General features: G+C 40.5%; 2 protein-coding genes and 1 non-coding gene across 4 annotated transcripts; 1 reads left to right on the top strand and 2 right to left on the bottom strand.

Moving 5' to 3' along the window:
* Positions 1 to 1822: 1822 nt before the first annotated feature.
* LOC119658044 (beta-lactamase-like protein 2 homolog) lies at positions 1823 to 12937 on the bottom strand. Of its 2 annotated transcripts, XM_038065286.1 has the most exons (6): positions 12745 to 12937; positions 5274 to 5437; positions 5006 to 5218; positions 2279 to 2388; positions 1921 to 2216; positions 1823 to 1841 (listed from the first exon to the last, which is right to left on the bottom strand). In XM_038065286.1, exons 1-5 carry the CDS (start codon positions 12876 to 12878, stop codon positions 1944 to 1946), a joined length of 894 nt encoding a protein of 297 aa, XP_037921214.1. In that variant the 5' UTR covers positions 12879 to 12937; the 3' UTR covers positions 1823 to 1841; positions 1921 to 1943. The 2 variants fall into 2 exon arrangements, with proteins under 2 accessions (XP_037921214.1, XP_037921213.1); XM_038065285.1 differs by lacking the exon at positions 1823 to 1841 and having other exon boundaries at positions 1851 to 2216.
* On the top strand, positions 8513 to 8615 carry LOC119658532. The gene has a single exon (XR_005250244.1). It is a non-coding gene; the product is annotated as a U6 spliceosomal RNA (small nuclear RNA).
* Positions 12938 to 12993: 56 nt separating the features above from the next.
* On the bottom strand, positions 12994 to 13521 carry LOC119658045. Its single transcript, XM_038065287.1, has one exon. The coding sequence runs from the start codon at positions 13452 to 13454 to the stop codon at positions 13089 to 13091; it is 366 nt and encodes a 121-aa protein (XP_037921215.1). The 5' UTR covers positions 13455 to 13521; the 3' UTR covers positions 12994 to 13088.
* Positions 13522 to 15790: the final 2269 nt, after the last annotated feature.

The raw sequence follows: 15790 nt of genomic DNA, 5'->3' as shown, positions 1-15790 counted from the left end.
GAAAGCACCAGTAAATTCGCGAGGCTTAGTAAGATTCTGTCCAAGCAACAAACAGCCCATCCTTTCTTAAAAAGTCGGAAGACTCCTGGACGGAATCTGAAACATTGGAGCTGCTGGTTCAAACGGACTTTCCCGCCAGCGAGGAGGACTTTGACAGCTTCTCCGCATGTAAATATCCAGGCCCAGATGGCATAATGCCAGTCATGTTATAGAAGCAGAAGCAGGAAAGGGTTGCGCCCTGGCTTGTTGAGATTTATCAGAGCTGCATCTCTTTAGGATACGCACCACACTCCTGGAGATGCGCACGAGTGGTTTTCATACTGAAAGCGGGCAGGCGCGATCATGTGTCCGCAAAGGATTTTCGACTAATCAAGCGTAATATAGCCATCCTGACCGACACTCAAGGGGCCATCAAGGCCTTGTACTCAGCGTCGACATCTTCCAGGCTGGTGGGGCACTGCAGAGACGCGTTGAACCGTCTGGGCGGCGCGCTCAAAGTCACCCTCATCTGGGAACATAGAGGGGGCTGAGCGGGCTGACGGATTGGCCAGACGACGCTCTACTCTTGGCAGCCCTTCGGCAAACAGAGTCGGTGTTTCGCTGGCGGCTGTCCGGGGCCGAGTCTACTCGCACTACCTAGCTGTGCCAAGTCAAGGAGAATTTGACCCGCTTATAACATAGCCCGGTTACGAGAGCTCCTGTGGCAGACGAGTGCAAATGCATTCAAGATTACAGCGGTCTACATTGCACACTGGCCCATAGGGGACCATGCCGCCGGGCTCGGCATACCCTACAATTCGCATTGCTGAAACTGCGGAGAAGCAAGAAAAACCATCATGCACTTTCTCTGCGATTGCCAAGCTCTACCTAGAGTTAGGCCACGGACACTGGGTAAACCGTTTTTTGGGGACCTCAGGTAGATTTTTAGCTGTAGGGTGGGAGAGCTACTTTCCTTCGTGAATGCTACGGGTTGGCTCCACTAGAATCAATTAATCGGCACCGTATAATTTATGAACTCGAAATGAATGCTCGACAGCGTAATAAATTTTTCAACGGACCGTCATATTTTAAAATGTGTTTCACAAAGAGCATTTTTAGTTGCTGTTCCTCCTTCTGTTACTTTCCTATTACAATACTGCATTTGGTTGAGCAAATGGAGCAATGTTTCCATTGCTTGCAACGATGCCACGGCACTGGTTGCGACAGGAGTAGCACGCGGAAAGGGGTGGTCGAGCGAATGCATATAATGGTTACCTATGAAAATTTTATCCAAATTCACTAGATCCTCTTAACTGATCCACCATTCCATTAATAATATGGAGCTAAGAAACACCAAGTTAACTTTTAAAATTATCTCTGTTAGAATGATAAGTTTTTCGGAGCGAATGCAGTGTCAGAGGGCCGTATGGAAAAATGATGAGAGGTAACCGAGAGAAACAGGAGTTCGGCTGCAGTCCACTGCGGACTCTATCGAAAAATGAGAACGCGCAATTCAGTATTCAGTATATTCGGTATTTGGATCCCGTTCGCTCTGAAGCCCTTCAAAGAATAAATAAGTACCTAACGTATTTTGATATATAAAATAAGCATGTTATGTATTTTTGTTTTATAATAAACCTATGAATTAAGTATTAAATCCGGGCTGTCTTTGTCTGCACTTTGTCCACAACGGAACATAATTCTTTAATAGAGTGAATAGCATCCAGCTATTGCTTTTCGTTTAATTGTTTTATAATTTAATTTTTTTTTTAAACTTTTTTAAACGGTATAAAAATGTACGCATGATTGAATCAGGTCAGGAAGTACATTGTAATCTGTGGAAATCACACGTTGCAATAATTCTAAGAATATACATATGAAAACATATTTATTTCAACAAAATTTGGCAAATACACTTTATGGTTTAGTCAATTCATTTACACTGATTTGAGTTACTGCAATCGTTACAAAGAAGACTTTTCTTGTGCATAAGACCAGACCGATGCATTATCCCTTTGTGATTCGACAATGTGTCCATCCTTCACCAGCTTCTTCAAGTGATGGTTTACATTATACGCGGCAGCTTTCCATAAATTGCTTGGTGTGTCTTTATATATGACCTCAACTAGATCCATTTCTGTAAAATTTTTACCTTTGTTTTGTATGAGGACATCTAAAATTTGCTTTTCTCGTTGATTTCGATGGTTAATGTAGAACTGTATTTTGGGTACAGGATCCTGAGAATAAGTGAGAAAATAAATGATAATGGAGAGAGGGGGTAAATGGGGAATAGATTTACCTCAATAATATTGCCATGGCCAGGATATATAACTTTCGGTTTAATACCCAAAATTACATTTAAGCTGCGCATGTAATCATGGAGGTCTTCAAATACTGCTGTTCCTTCACCTGGAATGGGAATTTATTGAAAGGTGACGTCAATGTGTTCCAACAGTTCCAAAGACAAACTAAAGGAGAAAAAAGTAATGCGCGGGCTACAAAGTTGAAGCACTGTCTAAATTATAGTACAACAATAATATTTGTTTAAGGAAATCTACAGTACAAGCATATGTTATTTATATTGCTTGTACCATAGTTCTAAGATAAGATATCTTTGTACTTTGACCTGCGCGTCAAACAATGTAACATCTGTGTAACACATGATTACAAGATGCACTCTGACCCAATCAGTGTAACATTTGTATACCACGTGATGGGAATGTACGAGTATTAGATATTATGACATCTGCACCGCAGATGGTTGAATAAGAGTTTGACCTGCGTGTCAAAAATAGAAATCAATTTTATGACTTGTTCTTCATAAGAAAAGAACAATATTTGGCCTGCGTAGATATAGTATAAATAGTTAAGATCCTACATGTTAGTAGAAAGTTCTGATTCGGAAATAAAGAAGATCGTATGATCTTAGGAACGGAAACTCTGTTTTTTATAACGAAGTGCAAAACATAATTTCTACACTTAAATATGATCCCAATATTTGCTCCTTAGCATTGAAATCCATGTTTCACCCTCGACATTGACGTTACCTAGGTTATTAGGCTATTTGAGTGATATTCACTGCTTCTGTTATGTTGCTTTTTAGATAATCCTAAAAACATTTCCCGAACATATAAAAACATTATCAATTGAACTTCTCCGCAAATGCTTGGGTTTTAAATTTCTTTACGAGGGGTAAATGGTACTTCTTCGTGCTTTGTGTCTTCAATTACGGTTTGAAATGATAAGCTTAACTTTCATTGTATGCCTGCTGCCCATTCCCTTGTGGAGTATAAGAAATACACATCTCTTCGTTATTATTATTATTTTTCTCCCATATTGTTTCCAATGAGACTGTTTCAGTTTCATTATGATCAAACTCAAATGATAAGTTTATGGCAAGGAGATAGACACAGAAGAATCACAAGCATTCATGACGATCGGGATTCGAATCCCGGCCACGAAATTTGGAGTTCCTTCTCACTCGCTAGTATCAGGAGATGCCCTTTTAGGGTTTAGCATTCCCTACGTGATTTATCTCCATTGCGCAAGTCTTGGGCAGTCCAACATGATATGAAAGGGAGCCTCGTCCTTCTCATTACAAAGTCTCTCCCCGGTATAAACGTCCATGATATGCAGAGGCTTCCGTAGAAGACAGCGATTAGTTATTAGGCCTATCAGTTTTAGGATGTCGGCCGTTTTTATTTGCCGTCCATTCTGTACCATGAATTTGCTGTGCTTATTGCCCACTGGAGACCATTAATTGAATAAGTTCTTAATTACTCAGCTCCTTAAAGGGAGAAAGCACATAAGGAGGTTTTGAGAATCGACTTTTCTATATTGCATAGCTAATGCTTTAGTTATCCCTGAATGCGCTGCAGAAAAGTGAAATTCGTGCTCCTTTAGATATTATGGGCGATTATTGAATAAGTTCAGGGTCTATCGCCCAGGAGGTAGTCCCTTTATGTCCTTACGAATCTTGTAGCTTTATTTTATAAATACTTGGCGTCAGTCCCTTGTACGAGTGCATTTATATTTGTTGTAACTGTATTTTTTTCGTAATTGACAATGATACATGTCTTCATATCCGAAGGGCGACTTTTCAAACGCGTTTTTCTTAAAATGACGTTTTCACATTTGCGGGAATTTTAGCTCAAAAAATAATAAATTGATCATTATGAAATTTGCATATATGATTCGTTACAAAATTACGAAGAATATGAACCTACATTTGGGATGGAATCGTTTTTTAAGGGTGTCTTTTTTGCATAATTAGTGAAAAAATTAGCGAAAATTCAAATATTTTTTTTTTGACGCCTGCGTTGCAGGTTCATATTCTTATAAAATCAGTTAGTGAAGTAAAACTAAGAAAAGATAAAAATTGGAGTCGATGCACGTTCGATGCGCGTTCCCCGTGGGGTTTTGCTGGATCACACCAATTCACATCTGGCTAGAGATGCAATAGCTTTTAAGGCGAGAGAAGATAAATTACTGAGCTAGTCCCGGTAGACCTTTGATAACATGAAATCACTTGTTTAGTGTATCGCCATTCTTGGTAGAACTGTATAAAGAAGGAATGCAGAAATATATCCTCGATGTTTTTCGCATAAAGTGCAATGAATTTCAGCGGTCAACAATACTGACCATTGGGGTGGGTAATCGAAAGTCAATCGTCCAAAATATTCTCATTACGACGTGTGATAATTTCCGACTGCTTTGGGTGTTGGTGACACTTTTTTATTTCAGGAGGCACTGATGATAATTTTACGTCCTCGACTCTGAGTGGGTAAACGCAATCAAGAAGCAAGAAGCTTCCATAATATTGTATACGTGCAAATTAGTATAATAAATAGGAAAAAAATTAAAATATATTATAAGGGATGCAGTAATGAATTGTAGGCGGACAACAGATAGAAAATGATATATAAATAATACCCCCTCTCCCCCTGCCCCCCAGAGTAAGCAAAAAGGTTACCCACTTTTGCGTTTATAGAGATTCGGTTGCTCGAAATAAAAAAAAATTTTTTACCTAAAATGCAATCCCCGCTAAACAAGACGCCATCCTCTTCCATCGTGAGCACAACGTGATCAGTTGTATGGCCTGGTGTGTGTACAATCTTCACAGAAGCACCTTCAACATCGAAAATTTGACTATTTTCCAGTTTAGAAATTTTTATATTGTCTGGAACTTCAGGGCATACATCAGGAGCATCTGTGCGGGGATATTTCCAGACTTTGCACTCTAAAAAAAGTTTCATTTGAAATAAAAAAGATTCAATGCAATTGGTCCCATATACCTTTATCGACCAGATCAAGCACGTCCTTCACACCACCGACATGATCGTGATGCCAATGTGTAATCAAAATATGATTAATTGTTGATTTTTCTTTAGTCAAAAGATCTTTCAAGCTTTCTTTATATTCGGCTATGTCTGGATCTCCAGTATCTATCAGAATTCGTCTGAAATTAGGTAAGAATACATTATGTAGACAAAATATTTCAGAAAATTTCTAGTGAAAAATTTAAATTATATTATTATCACAATTATATTGTGATCACAATTGTAGGATACGTAAGCTAACTTATGCAGACGGATTACATTGTTCATACCGTATTTGTCGGTATTCTGGACATGAATCAAAGGATTGCCTAAAAAAATTCAAAAGAACAAACGCAATAAGTTTTGTGACAAAAGTGCACAATATTATTAATTAATCAAATACTGTGAATATAGTAAAAAGGGCATTGAAAAATGAGATGAGAGTCAAGGGTGTGATTCACTTTCGTGGGACTCGTTGTCGCTGGCGCAGAAATAACACTCATTAAGCTCTGTTCGTACTTACCAGCAGTAACCGTGTCCAACATAGAGCGTGTCAGACCACACATATATATTCACTACACGAGTATTCACACTTACCAGCAGTTAATGTTAGGTATTGCAAGATTTGCGGACAGGCAAACAATTCTATATTCCATAGTGGAAATAAGTATATTTGAAGAGAATTTAAGTATTGATTCTAAATGGATATTAGACACGACTATTGAAGGTGAAGTACGATCAGCGATGCGCAGTTACAAGCGCAGTTAAACAAAATCATAATCATGAATACGAATTTCAGGAGATGATTGAAATATTAAAGACACCATCCAAATGGCAATGTCATCCAATGAAAACCTCCAAGTCCTCCAGCTAAGGAGCATGAAGAATGCCATCAACTTTGAATTCGATTTCAACTTGATATTTTATCTCGATGCAACGCATAATATTTTGCGCCGCCAATTGCCAGTTTGATAATAGTTATTGGTTTCTCCGGAAAGTGTCTCCTGGGTAGAGCATTTCAGATACACACTGCCGCGTGATCTAAACTCCGCATAATATTCCACAATGATCCGACGGGTATCTTTATTGTTAATGAGTTCCAGGATGATGTCAGTAAATATTTTCGCGACAATCCCAATTGTGGCACTTTTTGGAATCTTAATAATTATCTTTTTCTTTCATTCATCATGCAAAATTTCAGAAGCTTAGAATTTACGGATGGATGGACGTAGCGATTCTGTAGAGACTGCATGGAAATATTTCCGGAGGGAGTTCGCGAGCTCGCTCGCGGTCTGCCGCTCGAAAAGGGCGATCGGGAGCAGGTCGTCAGGACAACCTACTTACCGAAGTATTTGTTGGTACCATCGTAGATTCGGCGAGAAAGCCACCAAATGTACGATCCCGTGTAAATTCGCGCCTACCTCAAAAAACTAGGTCCGCGGGGGGTCCACCCAGAACGCAGCGCCACGTCCTAACAATTTACGACCCTCTCAGCAGGCGCAGCTATCTTGTAGATACTGGTGCGGAGGTTTCGGTTCTTCCCGTGCCCTGGCATCATCGGCTTTTTCCGCAACCATTGAAATTGGCGGCAGAAAATTCCTCCCGAATTAACACATACGGGTATAGGCAAGTGGACGTTAGTCTTGGCGTGCGTAGGACGTTTTCGTATCGATTCATCCTGGCGGATGTCGGCTTCCCCATACTAGGCGCAGACTTCTTGTGTCACTATGGGTTGCTGGTGGACTTGCAAAAGAAGTCTCTTATAGATCAAACGACCAACCTTAATTCGTCGGGCCAAATGGCATCTCACCCTAGTAACAATCTTTCCGTACTTTTAGAAGACATTACCGACACTCATGTTCGGACATTTCTCCAAAAGTTCAGCCAGATTACTACCGAGTGTAGTCTTTATAAACCAGTGAAGCACAATGTGCAGCACCACATTAATACCACTGGTTCCCCGATCTTCTCGAAGGTGCGTCTTCTACCACCCCAGAAGCTGGCTATTGCACGGAAAGAGTTTGAGCAACTTATGCAATAGAGTTTCTGCAGACCTTCGGACAGTTGTTGGACTTCCCCACTCCATATGGTCCCCAAGCCAATTGGCGAATGGCGCCCTTGTGGGGATTACAGAAGACTAAATGCACAGACTGTTCCGGACCGATATCCAATTCCACTCATCCACGACTTTCCGCATCACCTCGCGAATTGCAGCATCTTTTCAACCTTGGACTTAACCAAGGCTTATCATCAAATCCCTGTAGCTCCAGAAGACATATCAAAGACAGCAATATGCACACCCTTTGGGCTCTTCAAGTTCACCCGGATGACTTTCGGATTGTGCAATGCGGCGCAAACCTTTCAAAGGTTCATTCACTCAGTCCTGCGAAACATCAATTTCTGTTTCGTACACTTGGATGATGTTTTGGTCGCTTCTTCCACTGAGTCTGAGCACTTTACCCATCTCGAGTGCATTTTTCAACGTCTCCTTGAGGCCGGGTTAGTCCTAAACGTTGAGAAGGGTTAACAACATTCGAAATTTATTAATATTCATAATTTTCAATTCAAAAATTAATTAATCATGGCCTGGTCCGCCACGGAGAACACCGATGGTGGCCACTGTCAACGAATTAACCCCACTGTGTCACAAGCCTACCATGTTTTTTTCAGCTTCACTCCCCATATAACATTCGAGCCAGTCAAATCTGGTACTATTAATTACATGATCTCGAAGAAATAGAAAAATGGTTTCAGTACGACATTCCACGCGTTCTTATTAACCTTTTTCTTTCTTTTGGCAGGAAATACATGCTTGGATCAGCGGCCTGATTGCCTTGGCCAGAGACTGTTCGAGGAGACATTCGATGCGGAATTTACCTTGCTGGGGAGCTTGTATGGACGATATATTGACCATATATCTAGAGAGAAACCTCATCATTATCAGAAGCAATTATGGGTTTATATGGTCCCCAATGCTACGTATTCTCTAGATGTTCAACAAGGCTTCATTAGCCACCCAGAAGAAGCTACAAGAAAAACGAATTCGCTCCCGAAATGGAATGATCCAGTCGCAAAGAAAGGGATTTGAGGAAGAACATTAAATGCCACAGCGAACCTGCGCTTGGAAGTCAATTAGTATCTCCGAAAATGCTATCGGTCTGAATAATTTTATTTATTTACGAAATTAATAACTATTGCGAGCTTCTCGCTTTGTCCTTCTTTTAGCAGAGCATATACTACCTTGGAACGATACAAAATAGGTTAGTATGGTCCCCGCGCAAGAATAACACCCAAAATTGTGAAGTGTTCCACAATTTTCCATCAATGTTATAACGTTATTACTTGAAATGAAACTGAACACAAAAACAAATATTGCTAATATGCTAACAAAATGTCATAGACGCGTTAGATAATTACGGTTTTATGACTTTCAGTTCTCCAGTTTGAATAGCACAATAGCGATGGACAATTTGAGTTGTTGTCTACACTATTGTATTGTGGTAAGTTTTTCAGAAGCAAAGTTGAGTCCGATTTTAGTGCCGAATATTAACTCCTTAAAAGAGATATGTGACCGAAATAAGAGATAAAAACGCCTAGTTCGTATTTTGCTAGTCCAAGCACACAATATAATGTCGTTGTAGACATTTCTGGGATTTTCCATGCGCCATTAAAGAAATCGAGCGATTTGATGACTGGTTGATGAAGCCAAGTATTATTTTAGCTGGCCGCTTACGTACCACAGATGCCAGCAACTACTCGGCACAATCACCTGTAGTACGTCTATCGATGATTACGCTGTCATCGCAGGAGATCTTAATGGTTATGTCGGCAAAAAAGTAGACCGCAAATGCGGTGCCATGGGGATGAAATGAGGCGATTTTCTAGACCTTGGTCATGATCTTGTATTGTCAACACATAATAACCGTCTAGTTTCCTTCATTTTATAGTGGGAACAGTAAGACGTAAATCGACTATATTTTCACAAGACTTCGCCATTTTCTCACCGTCACTAACAGCTAAACGTTCCCTACGTGACCGTTGCATTTCAAAATTTTACATTGATTGCTTTCCTGTAAATCAAGTCATCGTTGAAAAAACATGAAGACTGTATCCCGGTGTTTATTAAATTCGCGAGAACGATGGCACATAGGTGTGGTTGACGCACTATACCCACCAAGGGGTGAATGGCAACGATAGGTATATATAATTTTGCAAGAAAAGGGGGGAAACGATCTCACTAGTGCGGCTGCTGATCATTGCAAGTGTCGAAGAAATGTGGAAGTAAACTAAACATATGATTTAAGAAGCGGCCTATGCTACTCCCGGGGTCACCAGACTTGCTAAACCATTCATTGACCGAGACACTTGGTCTTGGAATGACGATGTTCAAATGAAGGTTTATTAGAAGAAACGCCTCTCTCATAAGTCTCTCGCCGATAAAACACTGGCTAATTGGCAAATTTATAGAAATACTAATCACGAAAAAGCAAGTAATTGCTGTTACCCGGCCAGCACATTATAAAGATCTTTACGATAAACTGGAGACTCGGGACGACGAGAGAGATCCATTTTGACTTGTCAAAAACCGACAACAAAACAGACAGAATATGACACTCCTGCTATATTAGTGAAAAGGACGATACGTTGATTACCGACCAACGAGCGGTAACGGACACAAGGCGGGGACACCTCAAGCAGGTTTCAGGGAGGAATTTGCTCATTTGATTGGCAAGAAAGCATAACGACGATTGTTGTGCGCATTCTTAACTGCAGCATTTGCGGCGTCGTTCAAATGACCGCGAACCAAGCTGGGGTTCTCAACCAGTGCGAAACTACAGACGCGTTGCAATACAAACTGCGCGATTACTTATGGAGAAACACCATGAGCCCTTTCTACATTGCATTCCTCAATCTAGAGAAAGCATTTCACTGTATCCCACACAAACTCATCTAGTATGCATTATGACAACACCAAGTGCTAGAGGAAGTCATAAGTTGCACTAAATCGTCTTACTGTGATCCGAACAGTAAAGTTCGAAGGGTGACAGGCATATCATGCTTCATGTTGTTGTCGGTGTTCATTAAGGGGGTCATCCCGTGTGCCGGATCCGCGGAATCGATTTTTTTTGGCATCAACTGTATCTAGATATAGTGTAGAATATATGGGCAAAGTGATTTTTTGTAATTCGGGGTCGTTCGGAAATTATAGTGTTAAACACGTGATAAGTCACATGCCGGATTTATGTCGATCGCCGTAATAAAGCTCGTATTTATCGGTCCGAAAGACGTTCGAATGACTTCGCAACAAGGACAGGAATTGAAGCCAAGGCCGTACATGTGTTTCAAGAAACCTAAAGTTTATGGACTAGGTATAGCAGATAATTGGTTAGTTAGCGTTTTATGGCTAAAAATCGCATTCTACTTTTTAAATTCTCGAAACCTCATGTTGAAAATCGGCTGTCACCATAGCCCAAAATCTATCAAGCGAAATTCTTTGAAATTTTTACGACTTATTCAGAACATATTTCTACGGTCTGCAAACTAGGATAATTGCGATTCATTCAGTAGTTTTTTTTTATTCATTGAAGAAGCCGTAAAAAAACATCAAAATTCAAAAAAAAAAAGTTTAACAAGGCACCACAAATTTAGTTTTCAATATTTTTTAATAATCCTAGTTTGCGGACTGTAAAGATGATCGCAGCGCCCTCTAGCGTGGCAGCAGAAAACCAGCTTTTTTTGGAGATGGGTGTATAAATTGTTCTGTATTTCAATAACGAACTATGTGATCGGGCTATGCACGCTCAAGATATTAATAAATCTATGGTGAAAAATTCGTATTTGTATCTTTCTTCAGTTCTTCACAAAAAATTTCTAAAAAAGTCAAAAAAACGACCTTCACACGAGATGACCCCCTTAAAGAAGCGCCCTCTCGCCTACCTCTCCTCCTTGCCCTTGTCATCGACACTGTCGGGCAGGACATCCAACGTTCATATACACTGCTTTATGCAGTGATGTTTTCCTAGCTCCTCACAACGAAGCTGATCTAGAACAACTTATCCAAATGTGCAACAATCACCACACGCAGCATGATCTGCGACTGAAATTGAATAAAACAGAGTTTTTGACGATCGACCTTAATGACACAAACACTTTCACTGTCAGTGAGAGCCAAGAGCTCAGTGATTTAATTATTTCGGTTTAAGGCTATCAGCCAACGGTGAGTTTCGCTACGAAAATGCTTTACACATCAGGGCAACTTGAACGAAGTGACCATTCCTCAACTGGCATTTTATGCGATTGACGGATCAATGTACGTTTTAAATCTAAAATCTAATGCAATGTGCCTTCAATGGTTCTGAGTGGTGGCCAACAACCAAAGACAATTAACGCCGTCTCGCGGTTTTTTATTTTGCGTTGACGTGAATCCAACCGTTAATATTGGTCTGATCATGCAAGACGATAGGAAAACGCCTAAAGGCTGGATGAAACATTCAGATGATTTGAGAGACTCGCAACTCCATTCGGACCAAGTCGACCTGGAGGAACCCACCCCGCTATGGAACGAGACGAAGGTAAAGAGGCGATTGCGAGGAATGGAAGATGTTTTACCTCTGGCGCAAACCGAATTGGCGGTTCGTTCGCAAGTAAACTAAAGATAATTAGTTCCATTCACCGCTGTCTTGAAACTCAGAAATCATAACAATATAGAACTTATAAACCACGGAGTGTAATTTGCGTAATAATAAAAAGAAATTGATTTTTTGAGGTGTTCAAGGAAGCTGACAATTATAAGATTGTGTCGACGTCCTGATTGAGGATGATGCAAAAAAAATCGCAATTTGAAGGTTTATCGTACTTTTCTCATCAGCATTGAGGAATTCCTATATCTGGATAGTGTCGTTTCGGCGGATAGTGGTATAATTTTCTGTGATGCTGAACGTATAAACCGCAATGCTATTTCGCTTGATATTTTGAGGTTTTGTTATCTCAGCACTAATATCAAGCTCATACTGGCCCATGCGAACGTTTTCTATGTGCTCAGTTACTGGAGCAGCCGTTCGGAAGTGACAGACATTTTTAGTGAAAAGCTTCAATTCTTTAACCATTGAGAAAAAGCACGATTGCAATAGAGACAACTTCAGTGTCCAAACTAGGCTAAATAGCAGCAAGATTAACTAATCGTTAGGTAATTATAGCTTGTTTGCTAAGCAAACGCGAATCAACGCTTCAAGTTAGAAAAAATCTGAGAAGTCTAAAGTCTATAGAAAGCAATGGGACACACTTCTTAATGCATTCGGCAAAAAAGTATAGTGAACTGGGTGGTGTTAATTTCGGGATTGTCTGTTCTCAGAATCAATACGATACTGTACTATCCTATCAAAAGCCACAATCCATATTCTAGAAATTTTGGTTGCCCAATTGATTCTTAATTAATTACACTACTCACTTCGTGCCCGTCCCCAAAAGGTATGTGTTTGTCCCCTGTAACGTCATGGGACCTGGGTTGCACCCCAGTATCCGGATGACCTTAGACGAAAGCCTGGTAATAATTGGGATTTTCGGCCCTGCAGCAAACGCCATTTCAACGGCGAAACGTACTTTACCCAGCGATAGAGGAACAGCCAATGACAAGTAAAATATTGAACAGCTGATAAGCGGACATTGTCAAGCTCGAGAGTTAACGGAAAAACAAACATTAAAAAATCAATTTAAATGTTATTATCAAATATAAATATACAAAATAAATTTACAAATTCGATCGAAGTCATAAAATATTCTCTAAATTTGCTTTCAGTCGGCGTTCCTGTTTTCTTTTTCCTGTTCGTTCTCTTTGTTTACATCTTCAGATTCATCCTTTGCTAAAAATCCACTTATGTCGATATCATGCTTCTTGGCGATGCTTTTTATCTGCTCCTCGTAGAAGCGTGTCCTTTCTTTTGCCGTTTCCAGTAGTTTAGTGAGAGTTTCTGTGTTTTCTTTCAAATCCGTGCACCATCCCTCGACGTCGTTGAGTATACACTTTTTCTGAGCTATAATCGTCTTTTCGTTATTTTCATGGTGATAGTCGTAGTCGTTTAAGACATAATGGAATGATTGTTGTAACTTTTTCACTTCCAGATTGACTTTATTTACGTCTTCTTTAAGTTTTTCTAGCATTTTGGAGTTGAGTGACAATTACGAATATTTTGAATTATGTAGATTTGTCAGATTTGAAATATGACAGTTTGAGGGGAGTTGTGTAAGCGGATATGTATGGCAATGCTGACCTAAAATACCCTGCAGATGGCATTTGAAAATTCGGTAGAAAAAGTACTCATTTCTGCATAAGTCTAATTGAAAATTAAGAATTACGCGCTTATTCTGCGCTTGAAGTCATATATTAGATATAGGGTAAATGCAGGTTCTAGTAATTCATATGCATAAGAGGTACGTTTGAAAAAATTACATTGATACAGATTTTTGTTAGGAATTGAGGGAACCCTAATCCGCCATCCACTTGGTGGCGGACCTATTAGAGAGAAACTGCCCCTCATTTTTCCAGTCCATGGGCTTCTCTTTTTGGTTTCTACAGACCACTATAGTTTCGTTCAGGGCAGAAGCAACTCATCGGACGTTGCCCCTGCCTTAGAAGCATTGTGACTGAAGTGGTTAGCAGATGTAGTTCCCTCCATTTTATTATTAGCATCCATGACGTGTTTGCGGATTAATAAAAAGAAGTGGACAACATCCTCTAACCACTTTGGTCACGTTGCACCCAGGGCATAAGCAAGGGCAGTGTCTGATGAGTTGCCTCTGGCCTGAATGAAACCGTAAGTAGTCTGTATAAAAAAAAAAATCAGATTGCCAACGCGTGTCTGAGTATAACATTTTGATGAAAATGTTGATAGGTATACCTAATATATTTCAATAACATGAAACAGTTGAAATAATTAAAACTTGCTTTTTCTATTCGCTCCCTTCGTTCCCTTTGCGGCGCAGCAGGGTTAACAATATTCGACATTTATTTTGAATGTTGTTAATTCGACTGACGGATGCCACCACCGGTGTTCTCCGTGGCGGAGTAGGCCTTGATTTTTGAAATGTAAAAAAATAATTGAAGTTAAAAAGTGAGTTGACATAAACATTTCAATCAAGCAAAATGAAAAGCAGATCTTCGTTAAGACCTTGACGGGCAAAACTATCACTTTGGAGGTTGAGCCATCTGATACCATTGAGAATGTTAAGGCTAAGATTCAGGGCAAGGAAGGAATTCCTCCAGATCAGCAGCGATTAATCTTTGTCGGTAAATAGTTGGACGACGGACACACCTTGTCTGATTCAGAATATCCAGAAGGAATCAACTCTTCATTTGGTCCTACGTCTACGAGGTGGTATGCAAATTTTCGTTAAGACTCGAACCGGAAAGATCTTTACATTGGAAGTGGACCCCTTCGATACTATTGAAAACGTCAAGGCTAAAATCCAAGACAAGGAAGGAATTCCTCCAAATCAGCAACGTCTTATTTTCGCCGGTAAGCTATTGGAAGATGGACGCACTCTTTCCGATTATAACATTCAAAAGGAATCAACCCTCCACTTGGTACTTCGACTCCGTGGTGGTATGCAAATCTTTGTGAAGACTCTACAGGAAAGACAATTACTTTGGAAGTCGCGCCATCTGACACTATTGAGAACGTCAGGCCGAATCTCATTTCTTCCCAACAACTTTTGGAGGACATTAATAACTCTCGTGTTCGGGCACTCCTCCAAAAATCCAGCCAGATTGCTACCGAATGTAGTCTCTCTAGACCAGTGAAGCACAATGGGCAGCACCACATTAACACTACTGGTTCCCCTATCTTCTCGAAGGTGTGTTCCTTACCACCCCAGAAGCTATGCAACAGGGTATCTGCAGACCTTCGGAGAGCTGTTGCTCTTCCCCATTGTATATGGTCCCTGAGGCACATCAGTCCGTCCCCAGATGGAACCTAGGGGTTTCAGCGACTGAACTCGCTCTGCTTTCGCCATCATTCTGCGAAGCGAACGCGACGTTGATTTGGGGCGCACACGGGCTTCAGCCTGGATAAGGAGACAGCCTTTTGGTGTCCTCCGATCTCGAGCTGGAAGAAATGGTCTCCCCGTTTGAGAATACGGTACGGGCCTTCGTATGGAGGCTGCAGCGGCTTCCGGACAGCATCCGTTCAGAGAGGAAATATTGTTAGGTTATAAGCACTAAACTTCCCAATATTCTTTCTGGTAGTGTTCCCATAATATACGAACTAAAATCAAAGGTTGAAACTTTAAAAAAAAGTCCTCGAACTCGCCGTCCACAGTAAAACGCAGTGAAAACACCTTATCACCATTATGAAATGATCAGTCTAATTGCAAGGTGAGGGCTAGAGAGGCCTTCATTATTTGCTATAAGCATAAGTGTTGTCGGTTATAAAAGGACTTGATGAAGCTGTAGAAGAGTGCCATCAGTGTCCTTATTGGAGAGTGGGCTGCAAGGTCAT

The sequence above is a fragment of the Hermetia illucens genome, chromosome 5 (genome assembly GCF_905115235.1).
Source record: "Hermetia illucens chromosome 5, iHerIll2.2.curated.20191125, whole genome shotgun sequence".
NCBI classification, from domain to species: domain Eukaryota; kingdom Metazoa; phylum Arthropoda; class Insecta; order Diptera; family Stratiomyidae; genus Hermetia; species Hermetia illucens.
Note: the sequence above shows the minus strand (reverse complement) of the source record. Positions and strands in the feature narration are given on the sequence as shown.

What these genes read in the sequence shown, in the direction of transcription:
- LOC119658045 (XM_038065287.1), bottom strand. Translation starts at nt 13,454, where the DNA reads ATGCTAGAAAAACTTAAAGAAGACGTAAATAAAGTCAATCTGGAAGTG.
- LOC119658044 (XM_038065286.1), bottom strand. Translation starts at nt 12,878, where the DNA reads ATGGCGTTTGCTGCAGGGCCGAAAATCCCAATTATTACCAGGCTTTCG. An exon ending in CTTTTGGGGACGGGCACGAA is followed by an intron (nt 5,438 to 12,744) that starts GTGAGTAGTGTA and finishes ACCTAATTTCAG; the next exon opens with ACGAATTCTGATAGATACTG. An exon ending in GCTTGATCTGGTCGATAAAG is followed by an intron (nt 5,219 to 5,273) that starts GTATATGGGACC and finishes AACTTTTTTTAG; the next exon opens with AGTGCAAAGTCTGGAAATAT.